Source organism: Microcebus murinus, chromosome 31 (assembly GCF_040939455.1).
Source record: "Microcebus murinus isolate Inina chromosome 31, M.murinus_Inina_mat1.0, whole genome shotgun sequence".
Lineage (NCBI taxonomy): Eukaryota > Metazoa > Chordata > Mammalia > Primates > Cheirogaleidae > Microcebus > Microcebus murinus.
The window spans coordinates 4120653-4145871 of record NC_134134.1 but is presented as its reverse complement, the minus strand read 5'-3'; the positions used below and the strand labels follow the sequence as shown (position 1 = coordinate 4145871).

Genomic DNA, 25219 nt, shown 5'->3' with positions numbered 1-25219 from the left:
CAACAGATATATGCCAAAATGCTCAACCTATCTAATCATCATGGAAATGAAAGTTGAAGCCACAATGAGCTGTTATCTCATACCTGTGAGAATGCCTACTCTCAATATGTGAGAATGCTAAGTGCTGCTGAGGATGAGGAGAAAAGGAAAACCTTGAATATTGTTGCTGTGAATATAAATTAGGACAGCCAAATTTATTTGTATTTCAATAAATTTAGGGGGTGCCAGTAGAGTTTTTTTCCTTGATGAATGTATGAATTATATAGTGTTAAATTCAGGACATTTAGTGTATCATTCATTCAACGAATATAGGTTTCACCCAGTAGATAAGATTTGATTGAACAATCCCAATCACCCTCCTCCCTTCTGAGTCTTAAAAATCTATTTTCTCATTACAGCCAATGTAGAAAATAGTATAGAGATTCCTCAACAATGAAAATTGAATGACCATATGATTCATCACTCCCAATTCTTCATGCATATTCAATTGAAGCAAAACCAGTATGTAGAAGACATATCTGTCCTTCCATATTCTTTACAATAATATTCATTCTATTGTAGGTATAGAAGCAGCTTAAGTGTCCACCAGCACATGAGTGGATAAAGAAAATGAGGTGCAGTTACACAATGAGCCTTCAAATGGAATGAAATTCTGTCATTTGTGACATGTTTTGAAAGTAAGCCAGGCACAGAAAGACAAATACTGTATGATCTCACTTATCTGTGGAATGTAAAGAAAGCTGATTTCATAGTAGGAAGTGTGGTAACCACAGAGAGTGGGATTAGGAAAGTGAAAATCAAAGCGTACAAAGTATCAGTTTGTGTCTTTTTAAAAATTCATAGACCTCTAAATAGAGGAACCATGGTATCCTTATATAATTATCTCTATTAAAATGTAGTAATCTTCCAATGGTACCATTATAGACAATATAATACTTTATATTTATTAATGTACAACTTTTCCTAAATTATAAATTTACCCTAAAGTCACCCTAACCCTAACTTCCTGGCATGAGATTACTCAATCAACATTTATTGATATATTTATAATTTTTAAATATGCTTGAAATTTTAGCTTAAGTTACTTTGAAATGATTACTTGATTGACCTTTGTATTTGCTTTGTGACTCAATATTGTGTATTTTTATGAAGTTTAGAAAAGATGTATGGTTTGTATTTTTATTTTTTTCAAGAAAATATGAGAGTACAAATATTTTAGTCACATTATATATCTTTGCCTCTCCCTAGCAAAGCTTAGAGGCATGCCATTCTGCTCCATGATGATCAAGACATCTTTCAGATGTGGGTCTATCCCCAAACACCCCAAACATGTTACTCCTATATGTCCACTTAAGTGTTGATCCGTTAATACCAATTTGCTGGTGAGTACATATGGTGCTGGTTTTTCCATTCTTGAGATACTTCACTTAGTAGAATGGGTTCCAGCTGTATCCAGGAATATACGAGAGGTGCTATATCATCGTTGTTTCTTAAAACTGAGTAGTATCCCGTGGTATACATAGACCTCATTTTATTAATCCATTCATGAATCGACGGGCACTTGGGTTGTTTCCATAGCTTCATGATTGTGAATTGTGCTGCTAAAAACATTCGAGTGCAGGTGTCTTTTCATAAAATGACTTTTGAACTTTTGGGTAGACGCTCAGTAATTGAATTGCTGGATCAAATGGTAGATCAACTTGTATCGCTTTGAGGTTTCTCCATATTGCCTTCCACAGAGGCTGAATCAGTTTGCAGTCCCACTAGCAGTGTAGGAGTGTTCCCATCTCCAAATCTATGCCAATATTTATTGTTAGGGGACTTTTTACTGGAAGGTCATTCTCACTGGAGATAAGTGATATCTCATTGCAGTATGTTCAACATCTCTGATCATCAGGGAAATGCAAATCATTTTATTCTTTCTGTATTTTCTGATCTGTTGTATGTCTATTTTGTATACTATTAGAATCCAAGGTTCAGAATAACATGGCAGCATTTCAATTTCTCTACATTCTCAACATATGAATGTATGTATGTATGTGTATATATATATACTTATTTAGAAGTTCTCAATGTAATCAAAAAGTCCCCAAACAGCAAATGCTGGCGTGGATGCGGAGACAGAAGAACACTTCTACACTGCTGGTGGGATTGCAAACTAGTTCAACGTCTGTGGAAAGCAATGTGCATGAATTTCATATCCATATTTTAAAGAAAATTTGAAGATTTTGGTGCATAAAATAAAATCATTAGATGTCTCATGTTATCTTGAACCTTTCCCTTTGTTGGGATTTCACACTAGATTAGTGGTTACTCTAGAATTCAGGGTATAAAATTGTTGTCTGCACCTTGGAATAGAATTTCATACACTTATTTATTTGGTGCTAGTGGGAATTGGTGCTCTAGTCATAAATTAGATCAATTTTTTACCATTCTACAGGGTCTGTGAGAAAGTAATATGTTGCAAAGGAATTTTCTAGAATCTTCACTAATGTTCTCTCTACTAAGGATAGTACTGCATTAGTAATTGGAAAGTCTTCAGCAAGAGTCATGTGAAATTTCTCTAATGAAACAGGTCTTGCCAAGTCAAAGCCAGAGCTGATCACATGCCTGGAGCAAAGGATAGAACCCTGGATTATGAAGAAAGAGGAAACAACAGGTAAATATCCAGGTAGGTGAGATTCAGTGAAGCAGATTAACAAATGTTAGAGAGCCAAAACTCAAGGAGGAAGGCAGATATTAAAAAGTGGGTTTGAATATTCTGCTCTTTTGGAAATGATTTTTAGAAGCCTGTGTATGTTTCTCTTTATCTCACAGAAGGACATCTTCTGTCCCACGCTCTTAAACTCTATAAGAACTCTATCCATGCAGTGATCTTCCTTAGAATTCAGTGAGAGCCAAACTTGTTGTCATGGCTTATAAGGGAATACATTATCTGTCAGCATTTCTATTGCTTAGGAGTTATGGGACTATCTGCATATTTTAAAGACCATGACATTAAACCATCTTTGACAATATTTCGGTTTTCTGTCCTTTCTGGAGTACAGTGGCTGATCATAGCTCACTGCAACCTCAAACCTATGGGCTCCAGAGATCCTACAACCTCTGTCTTCCAAGTAACTAGATCTATGGGCATGAGCTACCATTTTGTTATTATTATTTTCTTATAAAAATGGAGTCTCCTCATGTTGCTAGGGCTGGTATCAAGATCCTGGCTTCCTTCTTGCTTGGTCTCCCAAAGTGCTGGGATTATCAGGGTGATCCTCCATGCCCAGGTCCATGTTTTATGTTCCTTTTGATGCCTCATTTCTGAAATGTGGAAAGGGGAATAGTGAAGATGTTGGGATTTGTTTCTGGAATGCAAGAAACACTAGGGAAAGATATTTATATTTTCTGCATCATGATTTCCAATTCTACTTTTTCAGAGGCAATCCTACAGAAAGTCAGATTCACTAATTTTGTACAAATGCATATCCTCTTCCTAAATGTAAAAATATCTAATGTTATTTGACTTAAAATAATCTTTTTCTAGTATAAAATGAGAGTAAAATTTCAGCTTTATTATACCCAAATACCCAAACTATAATATAGTTTATTTTCTCTGTTCACCTTATATAATTCTTAACTACACTGTCTCATTCAGTGCTTCAAATAACTAAATATATTTATACTCCCAATTGATATATAATACTTTGATAACTTATGTTCCATAATTTCCTCCTATTTAGTAGCATCAAAAATGTGTCACTCATATGTGTGTGTGTGCATATATTTCTGTGTGTGGGGTGTTTAATGGGTCGAAGTCTCCACAAATAATATTTGTATAACTGCATAAATTTATTGTATACACTGTAGTGATCTGATGTGTGTATGAATGGTAAAACAATATAATTAAGGTAATAAACATATCCATCATCTCACATATTTATCATTTAATTATAGTGAGAACATTTATTAATAGTGAGTTCTATGGTCTTAAAAATTTTAAGCGTATAAAACATTATTAATAACTCTAATCATGTTGCCATACAATAGATCTCCAAGATCTATTCATCTTATAACTAAAAGATTTTACCCTTAAAAATCTCCTCATTTTTCCTTAATCTACACCCTGGAAACCACTGTTGTACTCTTTACTTTTGTAAATTCAACTTTTTAAAAATAATTATCCATAGCAGTATTTATCTTTCTGGGAATGGCTGATTTTACTTAGCATAATGCCTCCTATGTCCATCCATGTTGTTGAAATGGCAGCATATTTATCATTTTCATGGCATAGTAATATTATATGGTATGTGTTTGTACAGTCATTTTTTATTCTATTCATCAAAGCAGGCATTTAGTTGGTTTCCATTTTCTTGACTAATGTGCATAATGCTGCAATATATATGGGGGTGCAGAATCTCCTTCAGATACTGATTTTACATGAGTATACTCATAGGTAGAATTGGTGAATGACGAGGCAGTTGTATTATTTACATTTTTTAACAAATATGTATGATGACACTATCCATTTATAATCAATACCAGTCTACAGGGATGGATTTCCTGCACACTCTTGTCCTCACTTATTCTGTCTCTTGTTTTGGACATTAGCCATTTTAAAAGTCTACAAATGTGAAGAATGTGGCAAAGCCTTTACCCAGTGCACAAACCATACTCGACATAAAAGCATCCATTCTAGAAAGAAATCCTACAAATGTGAAGACTGTGGCAAAGCCTTTAACCAGTGCACATACCTTACTCAACATAAAAGAATCCATAGTGGAGAGAAACCCTACAAATGTGAAGAATGTGGCAACGCCTTTTCCCAGTCCTCAATCCTTATTCAACATAAAAGAATACATACTGGAGAAAAACCGTACAAATGTGAAGAATGTGGCAAAACCTTTACACAGTGCGCACACCTTACTCAACATAAAAGAATCCATAATGGAGAGAAACCCTACAAATGTGCAGAATGTGGCAAAGCCTTTTCCCAGTCCTCAATCCTTATTCAACATAAAAGAATACATACTGGAGAAAAACCCTACAAATGTGAAGAATGTGGCAAAACCTTTACTTGGTGCACACAACTTACTCGACATAAAAGAATCCATAATGGAGAGAAACCCTACAAATGTGAAGAATGTTGCAAAGCCTTTTGCCAGTCCTCAATCCTTATTCAACATAAAAGAATACATACTGGAGAAAAACCCTACAAATGTGAAGAATGTGGCAAAACCTTTACACAGTGCACACACCTTACTCAACATAAAAGAATCCATAATGGAGAGAAACCCTACAAATGTGAAGAATGTGGCAAAGCCTTTTCCCAGTCCTCAATCCTTATTCAACATAAAAGAATACATACTGGAGAAAAATCCTACAAATGTGAAGAATGTGGCAAAACCTTTACACGGTGCACACACCTTACTCAACATAAAAGAATCCATAATGGAGAGTAACCCTACAAATGTGAAGAATGTGGTAAAGCCTTCACCCAGTGTACAAAACTTACTCTACATAAAAGAATTCATATGGGAGAGAAACGATACAAATGCAAGCAATGTGGCAAAGCCTTTACTCAGTGCACACACCTTACTATACATAAAAGAATCCATACTGGAGAGCAACCCTACAAATGTGAAGAATGTGGCAAAGCCTTTAACCATTCCTCAATCCTTACTCGACATAAAAGAATCCACACTGGAGAGAAACCCTACAAATGTGAGGAATGTGTCAAAGCCTTTACCCAGTGCACACACCTTACTCGACATAAAAGGATTCATACTGGAGAGAAACCCTACAAATGTGAAGAATGTGGCAAAGCCTTTACTTGGTGCACACACTTTACTCAACATAAAAGAATTCATACTGGAGAGAAACCCTAGAAAAGTATAGAATCTGGCAAAGCCTTTATCCAGCTAAAAGGCCTCACTCTACATAAATGAATCCATAGAGCAGAGAAACCATACAAATGTGAAGAATGTGGCAAAGCATTTTCCCAGTGCTCACACCTTAATCTACATAAAAGAATTCCTATCACTGAAAAATTTTACGAATGTGAGATTTGTGGCAAAGTCTTTAATATTTGTTCACATCTTATTCAACATCAAGGAAATCATACTAGATAAAAGTTAGATAAATGTAATGAGTATGTAAGTGCTTTACCAATGTATTTGCCTTAAAATGCACAACAGTACTGAAACTTAAATATAATGATGTAGACTGCTGACAATACCTTTAGTTATAACAGATCTTACCGGATATGGGAGAACTTACACTGAAAGAAATGCTCCAATATATTCTCAAATATTGCTCAACATCAGAAAAATATTAAAGAATAGAAACCTTACAAATATAATGAACGTGAAAAAATATTTATGCAAAAGATATACCTTAGAGAACACAAAAACAGTTGATACTTAAAACTACTTTAATAAATTTCAGAATGCAATTAATCAAGAATCAAGTATAAACATATATCCGATGACTCGCAGTGCAATACACTAATGCACTAACACATTCACACATTTCTTTAAACCAGGTTGTTCATTATAAAGAACTACCCAGTTAAAATAGTTAGTTGATTTATTTGTATGTTAGCTTTAATACGAGAGAGATTTTCTGAGAGTTATAATTACATGTAAAATATACTTTCTTGTCAGTGTGGGGTGAAATTGTAATAAAGTATAATTTTGTTTTGCTATTTGTGACAAGCAAACACTGATATTATTCAACTTTAAATACAATCGATGGTATCCTTTCATTCTTAGCGTGCATGTGAATGTGTGTGGTTAATGATAGCTACATCACATTTATTAGAGGTCTTTCTGTATTAGTAGGCATTATTCATGTACTTTTCTATGAAAAATTAAAAACACTGAAATGTAAGATTTACTAAATTGAGAGGTACTATGGAGTTTTCTTATAACAAACAGTATTTTAAGTGATGTATGATGTAGGTATACAGACTAATATTCTCGTCATTATAATCAGAATGAAAAAAATTACAATATGAAAAATAACTTGTTTTAATATAGCACATTCCTATAATAAAATAGAATGAAATTTGGAATGTTTTTAGATTGCATGTGAACTTAATTTGTTTCATTAAATTAAAAATATTTTTAATATGTCAAACATGTTGTAGATAGAATGAAGTGTTATTTTGCACCAACATTAATCTATCCCGTGTTACTCAAAGTTGGAGGTAATGGATTGTAAAAATGTACTTTTGGGTTACACAGTACAAAGACATCATTTGTGATCCTTTTTATTAGTTGCTCTACTTTGAAGAATATTGTTCCCAAAGCTTTTTTTTATTATATTTATAATTATCTTGTTGCTGTAATGCTTATAATAAAGATTTTGCACTTAATGAAAAGCCATACATTCCTGAACATGGAATGACTAGTTGTTACATTTTATCCTACATTTTTCTTTCAACATGCAACCTGCCTGTCCAGTGAAACAGAAATAAGCATAATTTTTATTTACATTGAATCAAATATACAAATACATCACCGTTAAGTTGAACTATAGTTGTAGTATATTTACAGAGTAAGTAATTATGTTTGTATGACTGTGGATGTGTACTTATTTGGAACAGAAAAGAAGAAATATTAGACAAAATGGGTAATTTCAAAAGCATTGAAAATTTACTAGCAAACTAGAAACTTCAAAGATTCTGAAAGAAAATATTTTGTTTCCTTTATATTAAATTAATTGTTTAAAATCGTAAAGCTTCTGAATCGAAACCTGCCTATACAATCCCCTGTTCTTACATGCTTGTTACCCATGCTAGGCCTACTATATTATTATTTCAAAGCTCATTTAATATTGTTTATATGACCTGATCTGCAATTACAACAAGGATTGTTATAAAACTTAATGGTGCTCATAAAATTACCTGAAGGTATGAGTAAATTCACAGTGTATTAATTTAATTTTACTTAGTACATTCCATATTGTAATCTTGAGGAATGTAATTTGATCATGGACACAAAGGTTTATTTTAGGGTTCTCCACTGTGTTCTTTCATCTCATTATTTGTTTTTGTGCCGGGACCATGTTGCTTTTATTCCTATAGATTTGTTTTCAAATCAAGAAGTGCAATGTCTGTGTTTGTATTTTCTAAAACCGTCTCAGTATTTATTGTTCCAACACACTTTAGAATTTATTTTTATATACCTCCAAAACAAGTATTAATGGAATATTATAGACATTGCATTAAATTTGTATATTACTGTGGATAGTATTGACATCTTAACAATTTTAAATTATCTGACCATTGAGCATGAATACCTTGAAGAGTGTATTTAATTTTGACATATTTTTCTATTAGCCAGTTTATGTTTTGCTTTTGATTTCTAGTTCCACTTTATTTTTGTCACAAAATATATGTTGTATATTTTTAGTCTTCTTCAATTTGATAAGACTTAAGTGTCCTAATAGCATTTGCCATGTATGATAGAAACTATTGTGTATTCTGCCTCTGTGGACTGAAGAGCTCTGAAAATGTCTTTTACATCTAAATGGTCTATAATGTTTTTCTCATTATCTGTTTTCTTATTGATCTTCTATCAAATCTTTGTACTTATTATTGAAAGTGAGATCTTGCAGTCTCCTATACCTATGTCTGATAGGGTTTTCCGAACATCTTCTTCTAGGATTCTTAAGGTTGCATGCCTTAGGTTTAAATCTGTTGTCCATCTTGAGTGGATATTTTGTGAGAGGTGAGAGGTAGGAACCCTGATTCAATCTTGTCCATGTAGCTATCCAGTTTTCCCAGAACCATTTATTGAAGAGAGAGTATTTTCGTCATTGCATATTTTTGTCTGCTTTATCAAAGATGAGGTTACTGTACACAGATGGTTTCATCCCTCAGTTGTATTCCAAATATTGATGATTCTGTTCTTGTGCCAGTGCCAGGCTGATTTAACTATTATTGCTTTATAGTACATCTTGATGTCAGGAAGACTGATGCCTCCAAGTTTGTTCTTTTTACTAAAGATTCTTTGGCTATAGAAGGTTTTTCTGGTTCCATAGAAAGTGAAGAATTGTTTTTTCTAGATTAGTAAACCATGATGGTGGTACTTTGATGAGGATTGCATTAATTCTGTAGATCACTTTAGGTAATATTGACATTTTAACAATATTGATTCTACAATTCCTGAACAAGGTAGATTTTTCCATCTGTTTACATGTTCTACAATTTCCTTCTTTAGTGTCTCACAGTTCTCCTTATATAAGTCTTTCATATCTTTCATTAAATATACTCCTAGATACTTAATTTCCTTTGGGGCTATAGTAAAAGGTATTGTGCTTTTGATTTGAGTTTCTGCTTGATGGTTCTTGGCATATATGAATGCTTCTGATTTGTATATATTGATTTTGTAACCTGAAACTTTTCCAAATTCATTTATCAAATCCTGGAGTCTCTTGGATGAATACATGGGGTTGCCTGGGTATAATGTATCATTGGTGACGAGCAATAGTTTGATCTCATCTGCTCCCACTTGGATGCCCTTAATACCCCACTCTTGCCTGATTGCTATGGCTAGGACTTTGAGCACTATGTTCAATAGAAGAGGAGATAGTCAACATCCTTGTCTAGTTCCAGTTCAAAGAGGGAATGGTTTCAATTTTTCCCCATTCAGAATTATATTGGCAATGGGATTGTCATAAATGGACTTGATCAATTTGAGGTATGAGAAGCCTATGTCTATTTTGTTAAGAGTATGTATCACAAAGGCGTGTTGGACTTTGTCACATATACTCCAAAGTGCATGAGACATTCTGTTATAAAGACATCTGCACTTGAATGTTTATGGTAGCACAATTCACTATTGTAAGTATATGGAAACAACCCAAGTGCCCATCAATTCATGAGTGAATAATTAAACTTTGGTATACATTTACAATGGGATATTACTCAATTCTAGGAAACGACAGAGAGCTAGAACTGCTTATACTATCCTGGATTAAGCTTAAGCCCATTATCCCAAGTGAGTTGACAAAAGATTAGGAAAATGGGTTCCACATGTACTTGCCATCAAAATGGTACTGACTGATAAAAATTATGGTGCTCAAATTATGATAGTGTTTACCAGGGATTTGGGGGGGGGTGGACCCACCTCTTAGGGATGTGGTTAGCTTTTTGAAGGGCATACCTCTAACTCCTTCTAGGGAGAGGCAAAGATATAACATGTAAGAAAAAGTAAAAAAAAAATGAAATATTTATTGGGTGTGAGGCAGGAGGGAGGAGAGGATGAGTGTGTACTTACATCATAAGTGCAATGCACACCACCGGGAGGTTGGAAGTGCTAGAAGGTCTGACTCGGCAGGGAGTGGGTGGTAAAGGCAATGTATCTAACCTTAACAATATTTGTATCCCAATAATATGATGAAATTAAAAAAAAAAAAAACTAAGACACACAAAAAATCAAATTCCCCTGGTCTTTAAAAAAATAATCTATTATGAATAAGTTGGCTTCATCCCAGAGATGTAGGCATGATTGAACGTAGGAAAATCTATAAATGTAACTATATACATAAAGGGGAAGTAAAAACAAAGACCATATAATCCTCTCAGAGACACAGAAAAAGAATTTGACAAAATCAGGCCTCTTTTGTGTAAGAATGCTTAACAAGATGGGCATTGAGGGGACTTACCTCAAAATGATAAAATTCTTATATCACAAACCCACAGTCAATCTCACACTGAACAGGGAAAAATTGAAAGCATTCCTGCTTATAAACAGATAATATATCCCTCTAAGTTCTTTTCAACATAGTACTGGAAATCTTAGCCAGAGCATCTGGCAAGGAAAGGAAATTAAGGGAATCTTGATCAGAATAGAAGAGGTCAAACCATCACTCTTTACAGATTAATGATCTTAGCAACACCAAAGATTCTGCCAAAAGCTACTGGAGTTGATAAATAAGTTCAGCAAAGTCTCAGCTTACAAAATCAATGTACACACAGATCAGTAACTTTCACATAGGTCAACAGCTGTGAAACTGAGAACCAAATCAAAGATGCATACCTTTGATAATTGTAACAAAGTAAATGAAATACATAGGAATATATTTACTAAAGATGAGAAGGACTTCTACAGGGAGAATTACAAAACACTGAGGAAGGAAATAGAAGAGAATAGAAACATACAGAAAGGAATTCCATGGTCATAGATAGGCAGAATCAACATTGTTAAAATGTATATACTACCCAAAGTAGTCTACAGATTCAATACAATTCGTGTTAAAATAATAACATTTTTTTCAGATTTAGTAAAAGTAATTCTATAATTCATAGAACAGAGAAGACACAATAAAACAAACACAACATTAAGGGAAATGAACAAATTAAGAGGCATCCGTTTACCAGACTTTAAGCTGTAGTAAAGACTATCATAACCAAAACAACATGGCACTGTCAAAAGAACAGGACATAGAACAAAGGAACAGAACTGAGATCCCAGACATAAAACCATTCTCATATCACCATGTAATAGAAGACAAGAATGTGTATTGGGGAAAGGAATCCCTTTTGAATCAATGGTTCAGTGAAAATTGGATAGCCACATGTAGAAGAGTGAAACAGGATCCACACCTCTTATTTCTCACAAAAATCAACTCACAATGGATGAAAGACTTAATCCTATGGCAGGAAACCATAAGAATTCTGGAAGAAAATGTTGAAAATATTCTTACATACTTCAGCCTAGACAAAGAATTTATGAAGAATACCCCAAAGCAATCACATCACCAACAAAAATAAATAAATCAGGACTCCTCAAACTAAAAAGCTTCTACACAGCCATTAAAAGTATAACTAGAGCAAACAGACAACCTAGAGAATGGGAGAAAATATTTGCATGCTATATATCCAATAAATTGCTAATAACTAGAATGTATACATAAATCAAGAAAATCAGGAAGATAAAATCAAATAACCTGATTAAAAGTGTGCCAATATATGAACAGAAAGTTTTAAAAAGGACATGTACGATGGCCAAGATGCATATGAAAAAGTGTGTACATTTCTAATGAACACGGAAGTGCAAATAAAAACCAAAGTGAGATATCCCTTACTCCAGTGAAGATGGCTTTTATTAATTAGCCCAAAATAAGTGTAGGTGTGGATGTAGACAGGTTGGAACTAGTGGGACTGTAAACTGGTACAATCTCTCTGGAAAGTTATATGGAGACACATGGAAGTACTAAATTTAGAACTACCATTTAATCCAGAAATCCTACTACTTGGTATCTAACCAATGTAAAAACGTCATCCTATAGTAAATACATCTGCACTTGAATGTTTATAAGATCCAAATTTACAATTGCAAAGAGGTAGACACAACCTAGGTACTTATAAATACATTCATATAAATATATCTATAAATACATATAAAAGGTGATCTATGTATACCATGCAGTACTACCGAGCCTCAAATTCAGTGGCTAAATAGCACCCCTTGTATTATCCTTGATTGTTCTAGAGGCCATTTTTTGAAGTAAACTATCACAAGAATGGAAAACAAACACCACAAATAGTCACTATCAAATTGTCACTAATGAATCAACACATATGTGAACAAATGGAAGTAAAATTCAGTGGGTATTGGGCAGTTGGAAGGAGGTGGAGGTGTTGGGAAAATTAACTCCTAATGGGTGTGGTGCATACGATTTGTGGATGGGCACAGTTGTAGCTTTGATCAGTTGGTGCAAAAGCAATATACGTAATCTAAATGATTTACTCTCATAATATTTTGAAATGAAAAAAAAAATTTTGTAATCTGTAAGAAAGTTTTGAAAAGATCACTGCGTATCTCTTTAAGATATTAATTTTATATTAATTATTGTAAAATCACAAAAGTAGCAATCTTAATTACCTTTAGTTATTCACATCAGTCATGTTAGCTATATTTACAACATCATGCAATATATGTGTAGAATGTATGTGTGAAGTAAAACTAAAATTCAGTACACCTGGGAAAAGTACCCATTTTGTCAATTGCCTAACTGCTGACAAAAAGCATTATGTTTTCTGTTCCTAGGAGCATAACAGCTTAGAAATATCCTATAAATATAATAAAAATACATCTGACTAATTGTGACTGACATTTCATTAAGCATAAAGTCATCAAGGTTTACCTATACTGTGGATGTTATCAGAGAATCTGTTTTATTAAGCTGAGAAATCATCCATTATTTCTACATTTCAAATTGTATTTATCTGTTCATTTGGCAAAGGCAGTTTATGTTGCTTTCATCTACAGACTTTCATAAACGATGGTGAAATAAATATGCATATGAAGATAACTATTTATTTTACAATATATGCAAGAGTTTGTGTTTCTTTCTCATTCATTGGTCCAGATGTCTGTCTTTCTGCCATTAGATAACTTCATTGACTAATATATCATTTTTTTTTCTATTTTTATTTCAGCATATCAAGGGGGTAGAAATGTTTAGGTTAAGTGTGTTGCCTTCACCCCCGGAGTCAGAGTTTTAAGCGTGTCCATGCCCTGATGATGCACATCACACTCATTATGTTTGTATATCCCCAACCCCTCCTCCCCCTTCCACCTGCCCGACATGCGATGAATGTTATTCCTATATGTTTACTTAGGTGTTGATCAGTGAAACCAATTTGCTGGTCAGTACATGTGGTGCTTATTTTTCCATTCTTGGGATATTTCACTTAGGATAATGGGGTTCAGCACTATCCAGGATATTACAAGAGGTGCTATACCATTGTTATTTCTTATAGCTGAATAGTACTCCAAAGTATACATTTTTAATGTTTTATAATGGGTAAGCGTGGGACCTATAGCATTGCTTCTCTTTGTGATGACTGCTCACCTCTTTGTGGTCTCTTGAGATTTCATATTATTTTGGGGTTTGCTATTTCTATTTTTGAAAAAATGAAATTGAGAATTTGAAAGGAATTGTATTTAATCAGTAGATCACTTTGGACATCTTCACAACATTAGGTCTTCTTCCCTTGAACAAGAAAGTGTTCAAGAGTGTGTTGTTTATTTTCCTTATGCTTTTGAATTTCTCTGTGTTTTTTGTGTCACTTATCTATAGTTTCATTTCATTCTGATCAGAAATTGTGTAAAATTTCAATTTTCAAAAATTGGTTAAGACATGTTTTGTGTATGAACAGGTACATTTTGTAGGAAGAATTTTTATGAGCTATCAAGAATATTGTATATTCTGTTATTATTTAGCAGAGTGTTCTCTATATATGTGTGAGGTCTTGTTGCTCTCTAGTGTTTTCAAATCTCCTGTTTTCTTACTAGTAATTTGACTGTCTTTATTAGTATTTAAAGTGGAATACCATGCTATCCTATTATTTTTATGTCCATTTCTTTCTTCAATTGTGTCAATGCTTTTTATATATTTGAGAACATTTATGCGAGAAATAGATAGATATCAGATATATCTATTATATTTAAAGGGTTCTCAATGAATGACCTCTTTTTATATTAAATGTCCTTCTTTATCTCTTGTGGCAGTTTCGACTTAAAGTATATTTTATAAACTATAACATTTTGTGCTTCAAAAGTCATGTGCCTAATATAATTTTGAACTCCACTGCTCTAGTATGCTGAGCATTTTCATGGTATGTCTTGTTATTTCCTGTCACTTTTTGTCTATTGCTTTCACCAGGTATGAAGTCAAGTCTCTTTAGAGAGAATAGAGTTGGACTTTTTAATTTCTTTATTTAACTGTGTCTTCTGAGGAGAAATACTAGTACATAAATATTTGCATAATTGTCTAAAAGGGACGGATTCAAAATTGCCCTAATATTAATTGTTTATTTAACTTCTGTCACTATTTAGTCTTTCTTTCCACTCCTTTTCTCCTCATTCCACCTCACTGATTTTTAGTGATATATTTTGTTTCTGTGGCCACCTTCATTTGTGTATTGCTTTAAACATTTTTCTGGTGTTCACTGTGAGAATTACCTAAAATTTTGAAGTTGCAACTTATGTTAAACTCGTGACTACTTAACTTCAATTGTACATAAAAATTCATAATATTTATATCTGCCCTCAACTTCATGATATAGATGTCAGTAATTATGTCTCTTTACATTATGTCAATTAACATGTGGGAATGATCATTTTTACTTTGTCTTTCAAATTTGATAGCATAATTAAATGTTTTTGCACCATCAATATAATACTGCAGAATTTTATTTTTGATATGTGCATATCTTTCCCAGAATGTTATGTAATTGTCTTGGAAGATAGAAACCAGACATTCAAAGGCCATCAAAAACCAGATGTATGGACACATGTGCCATTGGTTTGAGTCTCTTTTGAAAGGGAATCCAGGAAATGGAATTTTACTGCTAAAGTGAGAACTCGGTATCAGTGGGGAGGAAGAGTTTTGCTGGGTAAATATAACAAATGTTCCTTCCCCTTCCATATGGTTCTTGGTGTCATACTCATCTGGGGTGCCATGAAATATTATCACTTATGACTTCTCAATGAATCATGTTTGCAAATATATTTTGAATGTCATACATCTATGATGGAAGTAAGACTATGGTATTCTATTGCACTTTCTTGCTAATGTGCTTGTTATAGTTTTGTATATTAAAATTATGAAGTATATTTACCTAAGTATAACTAGTGAGATACTTTGTTATTTTCATTTCTTTCAGAACTCTCTTCCAATTGCACTGAAGACCCAATGCCAGAGCAAGGCATAAAACATTCATTCCAGATATCAATAATAAGACTATACGGAAGCTGTGACCAGGAAAATGTACTTTTAAGAAAAGACTGAGAGTGTGTTGATGAGTGTAAGAGGCAGAAAGTAGGTTATGATGGTCTTATCCAATGTTTGTCAGGTAACAATAGGAAAATCTTGAAAGGTTATAAATGTATAAAAATGTTTAGCAAGTCCTCAAATCTAAATAAACCTAAGATAAGACATACTGGAGAGAAAAGTTTCAAACATAATGAATGTGGCAAACCTTTTATGCACAGCTCAAAAGTTCTTGGACATAGGAAATTTCACACTATAGACAAACCCAGCAAGTGTGAAGAATGTGCAAAACCTTATAACTGCTACCCAAATCTCACTATACATAGGAGAATTCACACAGGAGAGAAACCCTACAAATGTGAAGAATGTAGCAAAGCTTTTACCCATTGCTCAATCGTTACTGAACATAAAAGAATTCATAATGGAGAGAAAACATACAAATGTGAAGAATGTGGCAAAGCCTTTACCCAGAGCACACACCTTACTCAACATAAAAGAATTCATAGTGGAGAGAAACCTTACAAATGTGAAGAATGTGGCAAAGCCTTTATCAAGATTGGAGACCTCAATCGATATAAACGAATTCATACAGGAGACAAACCCTACAAATGTGAGGAATGTGGCAAAGCCTTTACCTGGTGCTCAAGCCTAACTGTACATAAAATAATTCATACTGGAGAGAAACCATACAAATGTGAAGAATGTGGCAAAGCCTTTACCCAGTGCAGAAAACTTACACAACATAAAAGAATTCATAGTGGAGAGAAACCCTACAAATGTGAAGAATGTGGCAAGGCCTTTACCCAGAGCACATACCTTACTGAACATAAAAGAATTCATAGTGGAGAGAAACCCTACAAATGTGAAGAATGTGGCAAAGCCTTTACCCAGAGCACACACCTTAATGAACATAAAAGAATTCACAGTGGAGAGAAACCCTACAAATGTGAAGAATGTGGCAAAGCCTTTAACAAGATTGGACATGTCAATCGACATAAACGAATTCATACAGGAGAGAAACCCTACAAATGTGAGGAATGTGGCAAAGCCTTTACCCAGTGCTCAACACTTACTCTTCATAAAAGAAATCATAATGGAGAGAAACCCTACAAATTTGAGGATTGTGGCAAAGCTTTTATCCAGTGCTCACACCTTAATCTATATGAAAGAGTTCATAACAGAAAAAAATTGTATAAATGTGAAAATTGTGACAAAGTCTTTAATAACTGCTCCAATCTTACTCATCATCAAAGAAATCATACTAGATATAAGTGAGATAAATGCAATGACTTTGGAGGTACTTTCCTAAAATATTAGCTTTAAAATGCACAACAGTACTTATATTTATGTAAACAATAATGTAGAGTGCTGACAATATCTTGAGTTATGAGAGAGATTTTATTGGACATGGGAGAACTTTCACTGACAGTAATTCTCTAATATTTTCTGAAACATTGATCAACATCACAAAAATTTTCATAGATAGAAACCTTACAAATATAATGAATGTGAACAAATATTAATGAAAAAGGTATACCTTAGAGAACAACAAAGAATTGATACTTAAAATTCCTTTACAGATATAATAAATTTCAGAACAGATTTAATCAACATTAAGTCTAAACAGATATCAGAGGACTCACAGGAAAATGTGCTAAGGCACTAACACATTTAAACATTTCTTTAAACCATGTTGTTGAGTATAGAGAATTACCCTGTTAAAATAGATCACTTATTTGTATGTCAGTTTTAAAAACAAGAGATTTTTTGAAAATTATAATGTTTAAAATATACTTTCTCATCAGGGTGGGATGCAAATGCAATAAAGTATATTTTTTTGCAACCTTTGACAAGGAAATACTGATGTTATTCAACTTTAAAAACAGTAGATGCTATGCTTCATTTTTAGTGTGTATGTGAATGTCTATGGTTAATGATAGCTGTGTCACAGATATTAGAAGTCTGTGTGTATAAAGTACACATCATTCCTGTACTTTTCCATAGAAAACTAAAATCACTGAAATGTAAGATGTATGAAATGGATAGGTGCTGTGTGGTAGACTTCTAAAAAATAGTATTTCAAGTGATATATGATGTAGGTATACAGACTAATATCCTTCTCTTTAAAATCAGAATGACATGATGACAATATCACCAATAATTTGTTTTACTAATTGCACATTAGAATAATGAAACAATGAATTTTTAAATATTTTTAAATTACATGTAAACTTAATTTGTTTTATTAAATTAAAAAATGTTTTTATTGTGTCAAACATGTTTTAGATTGAATGAACTGTTATTTTGCTACCAACATTCACCTATTCCATGTTACTCAAAGTTGGAGGCAATGGGTTATAAAAATGTACTATTGGGTTACACCGTAAAATTAAATCATTTGTGATCCTTTTTTCAGTGGATTCAAATTTCTAATTATTTGAAGAATAATGTTCCCACAAGTTTTATTTTTATTATTTTTATAATTCCATTGTAACTGTAATGCTTATAATAAAGTTTGTACATTTAATGAAAAGCCATATATTTCTGAATACTGAATGAGTACTTGTTACATTTTATGCTACATTTTTCTTTCAACATGCAACCTGTCAGGCCAGTGAAACAGAAATAAACACACTTTTTTATTTATACTGAATCAAATATACAAATACATCACGTATAAGGTGAACTTTGGTTGCAGATTTATAGAGTAAGTAATTATGTTTGTGTGAATATGGATGTATACTTATTTTGAAAAGAAAAGAAGAAATATTGAAAAAATAGGTAATTTCATAAATGTTCATAATTTACTAGCAAACTAGAAATTCCACAGATTCTGAGAGCAAATTTGTTTTTTGCTTTATGTTGAATGAATTTATTTAAAATTCTAAAGTCTCTAATTCAGAACCTGCCCATGCATATCTTCTGTTCTTACATGGTTATTACTTATGCTATGCTTAATATATCATTTTATTATTTCAAAGTTCGTTATGTATTGTATATATGACCTGCTCTGCAATCATAAGAATGCTTTTTATAAAATTTAATTGTGGCTCCAGGTAATAGATTGAAATGTCCAGGGTGGAAAAATGTCACTGATTTGCATGTGGAGTGATGAGACCTGCAGAGAAAACAACTCTGAGAATTTATAAGTGAGAATTCTGTTTCTTTCATTTCATATTTATTTCCAGTGTTTTTTTTCTATCTTTTTGTCTTCATTCTCTTCTACAAATGTATCTAAGCCATTTTTCTTTCTGCCTGCACTTTGGCTACAATATTCTCACTGTTGTACTCACCCCCTGTGAGTTCACATAACACTTTAAAAGTTTTAATGAGAATTGTAGAATTATTTATTTTGGTGAAAAAAAGTTTAACTAGAGAGTTTGAGGTCATTTATAGGCTATACATGCAGCATTCTGATTACTTAATTAAGATTCTAGAGATTCAGAATCTTAAGCTTAAAGTAAGAGCCTTAAGTACAAAGACAGATAAATAATTCAGAATGCCAGAGGATTAAATCTGGAACTCAGTATTGTTTGCTTTGTAAAAGCAAACTGTTATTAGATCCTACCATATAATGCCATAGATATGAAAATAATTACAATAAGTAAAGCATTAATAAGTGTGTGATGCATATGGTAAGTACTATATAAAGAAACATGAGAATCTGGCAATCTCTTAATAGAGAGTTTAGGTATATAAAGAAGTTTTAATTTAATGTTCTATGAAGTACTTGTAGTACAACATATGCATCCATCTAGAATGTACTTATGAGTGTGTATTTTCATGTTAGAATATAATAGATTGATTTCTGTGCATTTAAAATATTTGGAATAATATTTCTTTATCTGATATTTCAATCTGGAGAAGTCATTTTACATGACTTTATCTTCCTTTATTTTACTGGGTGCAGTGCGCAGTGGACAGTTCTCATTTTTAGTCATGTAACAGTGGCCAACAATTTGGTCATTCTTTCTAGAGGAATCTGAGGGATCATGGCTGCTTTTTGATTGAAAATTTCATTAGTGATTTTGGATGCAATCATGTTTTCTATGCTCACAGTGGCCAGAAGTGAGACAGTGAGTACCACATACATCTTTAGTCTCTTCCATAACATAATCATCAGCACCAGGAAGTCCAGGTGTCTTTAGCTTCAAATAAAATCATTAAAGCCCCTTTCATGTTTTGTGCTGGATTATGAACCTGCTGGTAAATATCAGAGTTCCCTTGCTTAGGACTGACAAATGGAATGACAAAAACAGCACTCTCACTCTGTTGCCTGGGCTAGAGTGCCCTGGCATCAGCCTAGCTCACAGCAACCTCACACTCTTGCGCTCAAGCAATCGTTCCGCCTCAGCCTACCTGGTTGATGGGACTATAGGCATATGCCACAATGCCCTGCTTATTTTTCTATATATTTTTATTTGGCCAATTAATTTCTTTTTATTTTTAGTAGAGACACAGTCTCATTCTTTCTCAGGCTGGTTTCAAACTCCTGACCTTGAGTGATCTTCCTGCTTTGGCCTCCCAGAGTGCCAGGATTACAGGTATGAGCCACTGCTCCCAGCCAACACAAACTGTCATTACACAAAGAGTTCGATTAAAGAATTGGCTCAATTAGAAATGTTAATCCCTTGAGATTGGAAATCTTTTGTGCAAACAGTTATATCTTCACCTAAAGTTTTATAGTTTGCCACTTGGTGCAGGGAAAACATGCATCAGCAACCCTAGCTAAATGGGTCTACGGACCCACCAATAAAAATTTCTGACTCAAATTATGGGCCATAAATATTGGTTTGATATTAATGCACAATTAAAATATGATCAGGCTATTTCTCAAATTCAACAGTGCTGTATCAATGTATGGAAAAAGATAGCTTCTCTTAGACTGTAGCTTCCTAAAAAAATGTTAAATATAATGTTAATAAAACTCATGTAGATTTTATTGCTAGATTGCAAGAAAGATATGGTGCAAGACATGTTTAGTCCTTCTAATTTAGGAAATATGCTTTTACATATATTGGCTTTTAATAATGTTAATTCTAAATGCCAGCAGCTTTATGCCCAGCAAAATTAAACAGCATGGTGCCACCGCTGCCATGGCTGCTGGACCACCCAGGCTGTGGCTGTCCTCATCCAGGAAGCCCAGCACCAGCTCCCCACCACCACACTCCAATGGCACCTTATGGCCCAAGGGGAGCACCTGGCTGTGGAAAGAACTTTTATGAAATTGCTACAAGGTCTGATCAGACATTTAAAATGCAACTTTGGCTGAGACTCTTGGCCCAAAAGGTAATTTCAGAGAACAAAGATCATCTTGTGACAATGGACTCTTAACACCATCTACTGAGATATACATACCTATAGATATATTTGGCCTGATCCTACAAGCACATTAATATTAGTTAATAATTTGGTCATAGTACTGTTACATTAAAAAGAGTAATAATACATTTAGGTATAATTGATTCAGCTTATTTGAATGAAGTTTCAATTATGATGAGTTTCACTTCTGATTGTTATTCAGGTTAGAGACTGTATTGCACAACTTCTGCTATTAATATGCAAATTTAAAAATCTAATGTTTTAAGACAAGGAGGTTTTAGAAGCACTGGAACAAAAGTATATTGGCAAACTTTATTAATGACCAAATACCTCAATTAGAAATTCAGCTAAATGACAAATCTTTTGTTGAACTTATAAATACTGGAACTGATATTAAAATTTATCTAAAGTTTTTTTGGCTAAGGATTGGCATATTATAATAATAGATTTAAAAGACTGCTTTTACTATCCTTTTGCAAATATCTGATAGAAAAATATTTGCCTTCACCATACCTGCTTTAAACCATCAACAGCCAACTAAACAGTATCAATGGAATGAAAGGGAAACAATTCTATACAAAAATTTTTAATAAAAATGTTTTAAAACAAAAGTATTAGTTTTATTAAAAGATAATTTTGTTTAATTTATTGATTTTTTTAACCACTTGGTTTATGTAATGATATAAGCAGAAGAATAAAAGTACAGTGCTGACTTGTCACACACACAGCCAGCACACATTTACCCAACACACACATCTTCATACTGTGTCAGACATTAGTAATGCAGAGATTGATCAGATATATTTGTTGATTTTAAGTAACTTACATATAAAAATACATTTAGTAAAGTACCTATAGATTTCAGGTAGAGCATAGCACAAATAAACATAAAAATGTGGGCCATAAAGTATGGAAAAAATTGTTGTATGTTCTCCAGACAAATGATAAAAATGGGAGGGAGGAAGCCTTCAGGTAAAAGAGCAAGAGGTAATAAGGGAGGAATTATGGAATAGGTTGTTGGACTCTTAAAACTGCATAAATATGTACAGAGCTCATATGTTCAACACTGTGTTTTTCAGTCCTAAACACATTGTAGATCACATTGCTTCCTGAATTAATAAATGAATGAATAAAAATACAGTGAGGAAAATCACAGGCTTTAAAGTCAGTATTTAGGTACTTACTAAAACCAGGGGTTCCTTCTTTCTCTCTGCTGGAGATATTTTGTTATTGTCTGTTTAAAAAATAAACTATGCTATACAAAGTATTTAGAATAATCAAATTCATAGAAGCAAAAAGTAAAATGGTTGTGCCAGGGACTGGAAGAATGGAGAAATGGAGTTATGTTTAATTGGTGTGCTGGAAAAAAAGTTCTCGAAATTTCTTTCACATAGTGTGAATATGCTTAACACTACTGTACTGCATACCTAACAAGTGTAAGATGGTAAATATTATATTGGGTGTATTTTACCACAATTAACAATTTGAAATTACCTATTTAGTCAGCAAGTGATTTAGAATAGGACAGGGTTATTCTGTCTATATTATCAGATTGGTGATATTGGCCACATTGGCCAGAATATTTCCTCAGTCATGAAATCCCCATTTTTGTTTTCATTTTTGGTTTTTATCAGATAGTCCTATAGGGTTTTGATTCTAGGTATCTGTTTAAAAGTGGGAGAGGTTTTAGACCTCTCCCAGAATCTTTAAAAAAAAATAAATACCCAAGCTGAGGTCCAATATTATGTTCATTACCTTGTGGGTTTGCCCTACACAGCAAGATCTTTACTGGCAGTATTCAGGGGAAGTTCTAGTAACAAGGCAGGTCCTCAGAAGCCAGGGCATGTGATTGGAGCTAGAAGAGGGTGGAACATGAAATGAGATCCTGGGAGGTGAGCACATGGTGGAAATGATGCTGACAGTGTAGTGAGTGACCTCTTTGAGGTCTACCCCAGCAGGGGAGTAATACAGGAATGCTTTTTTCTGGAGACAGCAGAAGACCCTGGAGCAGGTCAGCTTCCAGAGAGTACTGAGAGAGTCCTGGACTGGTTCAACCAGAGGCAAGGCCACCATGGCATACTAGAAGGAGAAGGTGATCTAAGATAATGTTCATCACAACTAAATTCACTGGGTGTTGGGCTAGTGGGAGAATGGAGGAGGGGACGGGTATATACACACCTAATGGCTGCAGTGCTCACTATCTTGGGGATGGACACACTTGAAGCTCTGACTCAGGTTAGACAAAGGCCATATGCATAACCTGAACATTTTTACCATTGTAATATGCTGAAATAAAAAAAAATTAAAAAGAGCTAAATCTTGTGGGGAAAGTACCACAAGGGACTACTAACCCAGAAAGTCTACACTGAGTATTACAGGAATTTCCTTGAAAAATGAGGGATGTGCTGAGGTGTAGAATGGGCAAGAGTTGGGAGAACACCCCAGGAAGGAGGAGTCAGAGACTGAGGGATGGGTTTTGCAGGTGCCAGTGACAGTGAAGATGCATTTTCACATACCCCAACCTCTTTTATAGACTTCAAGAATAATAAATTTGGAAGGGGTCTCATCCCACATTACATTAGACATATTAGCTATTCATCCACCTCATGATGCAATAATTTTGTCGTGGGAAAAGAGCAGAATGGCTTTTAAGAATATTTCTTTGGAAATAATTATATTTTGCAAGATTTTTATGGTTTTTTTTTGTATTTTTGTTTGTTTTTAACCACTTCAGTATGGTGCTCACCAGCCCTGAAACCTTGTCCACAGGTGGCACTCATAGTCTGCAAGATAGTTTGTGCTTTGCATTGATGACGAATCCATTTTGCTCTTGTGTGATGAGGAAAGCTTGAAAGCACGGAAATCTTGATTTACTTTACAGGCAGCTTTACTTGTAATGTAAATCAGAATAGATAATATATACATATATGTTTTCATTATATTATTTTTAAATGTTCACAATTTTATTTTGGTAAATGAAAAATTAGTAAAGTCATATCATGGCTGTCGGCTAAAGTCGCTGTGCACATTCATCTGTGGCTATCAACTATAGTCAACACTTGTGTCAAAGTGGTTAATAAGCTAGAGATTTTACATCAGCCATCTTATATGGTCTTAGATCTTTAAAAGTGCAGAGATAGTAGCCTCTAGTGCTGTGTTTCTCCCCTGATAAATCAACCTTACCCTCCACTCTTCACTGTGCACATGCATAAGCAGTTTTATTTCATGCTGTCACATCAGCACTCCCTAAATGCTACAAGTGCTAAAATGCAGTTTCAGATGCACACACCAAACCACCTCTCAGCTGCCTCTTTCATGATTCCTTAGTAAACCCTAGTGAAATGCAAATGTAACTATTTACTAAAACTAAAGGAAAAGGGCAGGGAAAAAAGGAATTTGAAGTGTTGGAAATTGCCTTGTGATTTAATTTGGTGTAATTATGTACAGATTGTGGACATAAAACTCTTTCAAACTGTCTTCAAAGTTAACACCTAAGGAACAAGCATGACAGAACAACCAAACATCAAGGGTGATGTCATCCTTTAGGCCTGTTTCACAGACCTCAGGATCCCTGGCTTCTTTTTTGTCCTCACCATGCTGGAACTCCTGGTCCTTTCTGGAAACACCACCGTCATCCTCCTCATTTGGCGCTAACCACCTGTCCACTGCTCTACATATTTTCTGATCAGCAAGCCATCCGTCATGTTCCAGTACCATATGTCCATGTTTGTTCCTCAAATTTCTCTCAACTATCTCTCTAGGGATCATCACATCTCTCTCACTGACGGTGGCATTCATCTCTTCCTCCTCATCACCCTGTTGGTAGCAGAGTGTCAGATGCTGGCCGTCCTGTCTGAGGATGGCTACGTGGTCATCTGTAACCTATAGTGCTACCCCACCCACATTCCCCATTATTTCTGTGTTCTCCTGGTGCTTCCATCTTGGCTGAGCGTAGTGCTCAATGCCTTGATCCATGTGCTCTGCCCTGTGACCCTCCATTACCTCACATCCAGGGAAGGTCATCATTTTTTTTTCTCATTTCCCAGCTGTATGTAAAATAATCTCTGCTGACACTTCCCTCTACATAAGCATCTTTTTATCCATGGTGTTATTTTTCTCT

The 25219-nt window shown here is 34.0% G+C and overlaps 1 protein-coding gene across 1 annotated transcript in view; it reads left to right on the top strand.

Annotated features, from left to right (window-relative positions):
- LOC142865690 (uncharacterized) overlaps positions 1 to 25219 on the top strand; it is a 142083-nt gene that overhangs the window by 42405 nt on the left and 74459 nt on the right. Inside the window, exons 6-7 of the mRNA XM_075998879.1 lie at positions 5560 to 5729; positions 16354 to 16488. Of these exons, the coding sequence (XP_075854994.1) occupies positions 5560 to 5729; positions 16354 to 16488 (305 nt within the window). The remainder of the gene's footprint in view (positions 1 to 5559; positions 5730 to 16353; positions 16489 to 25219) is intronic.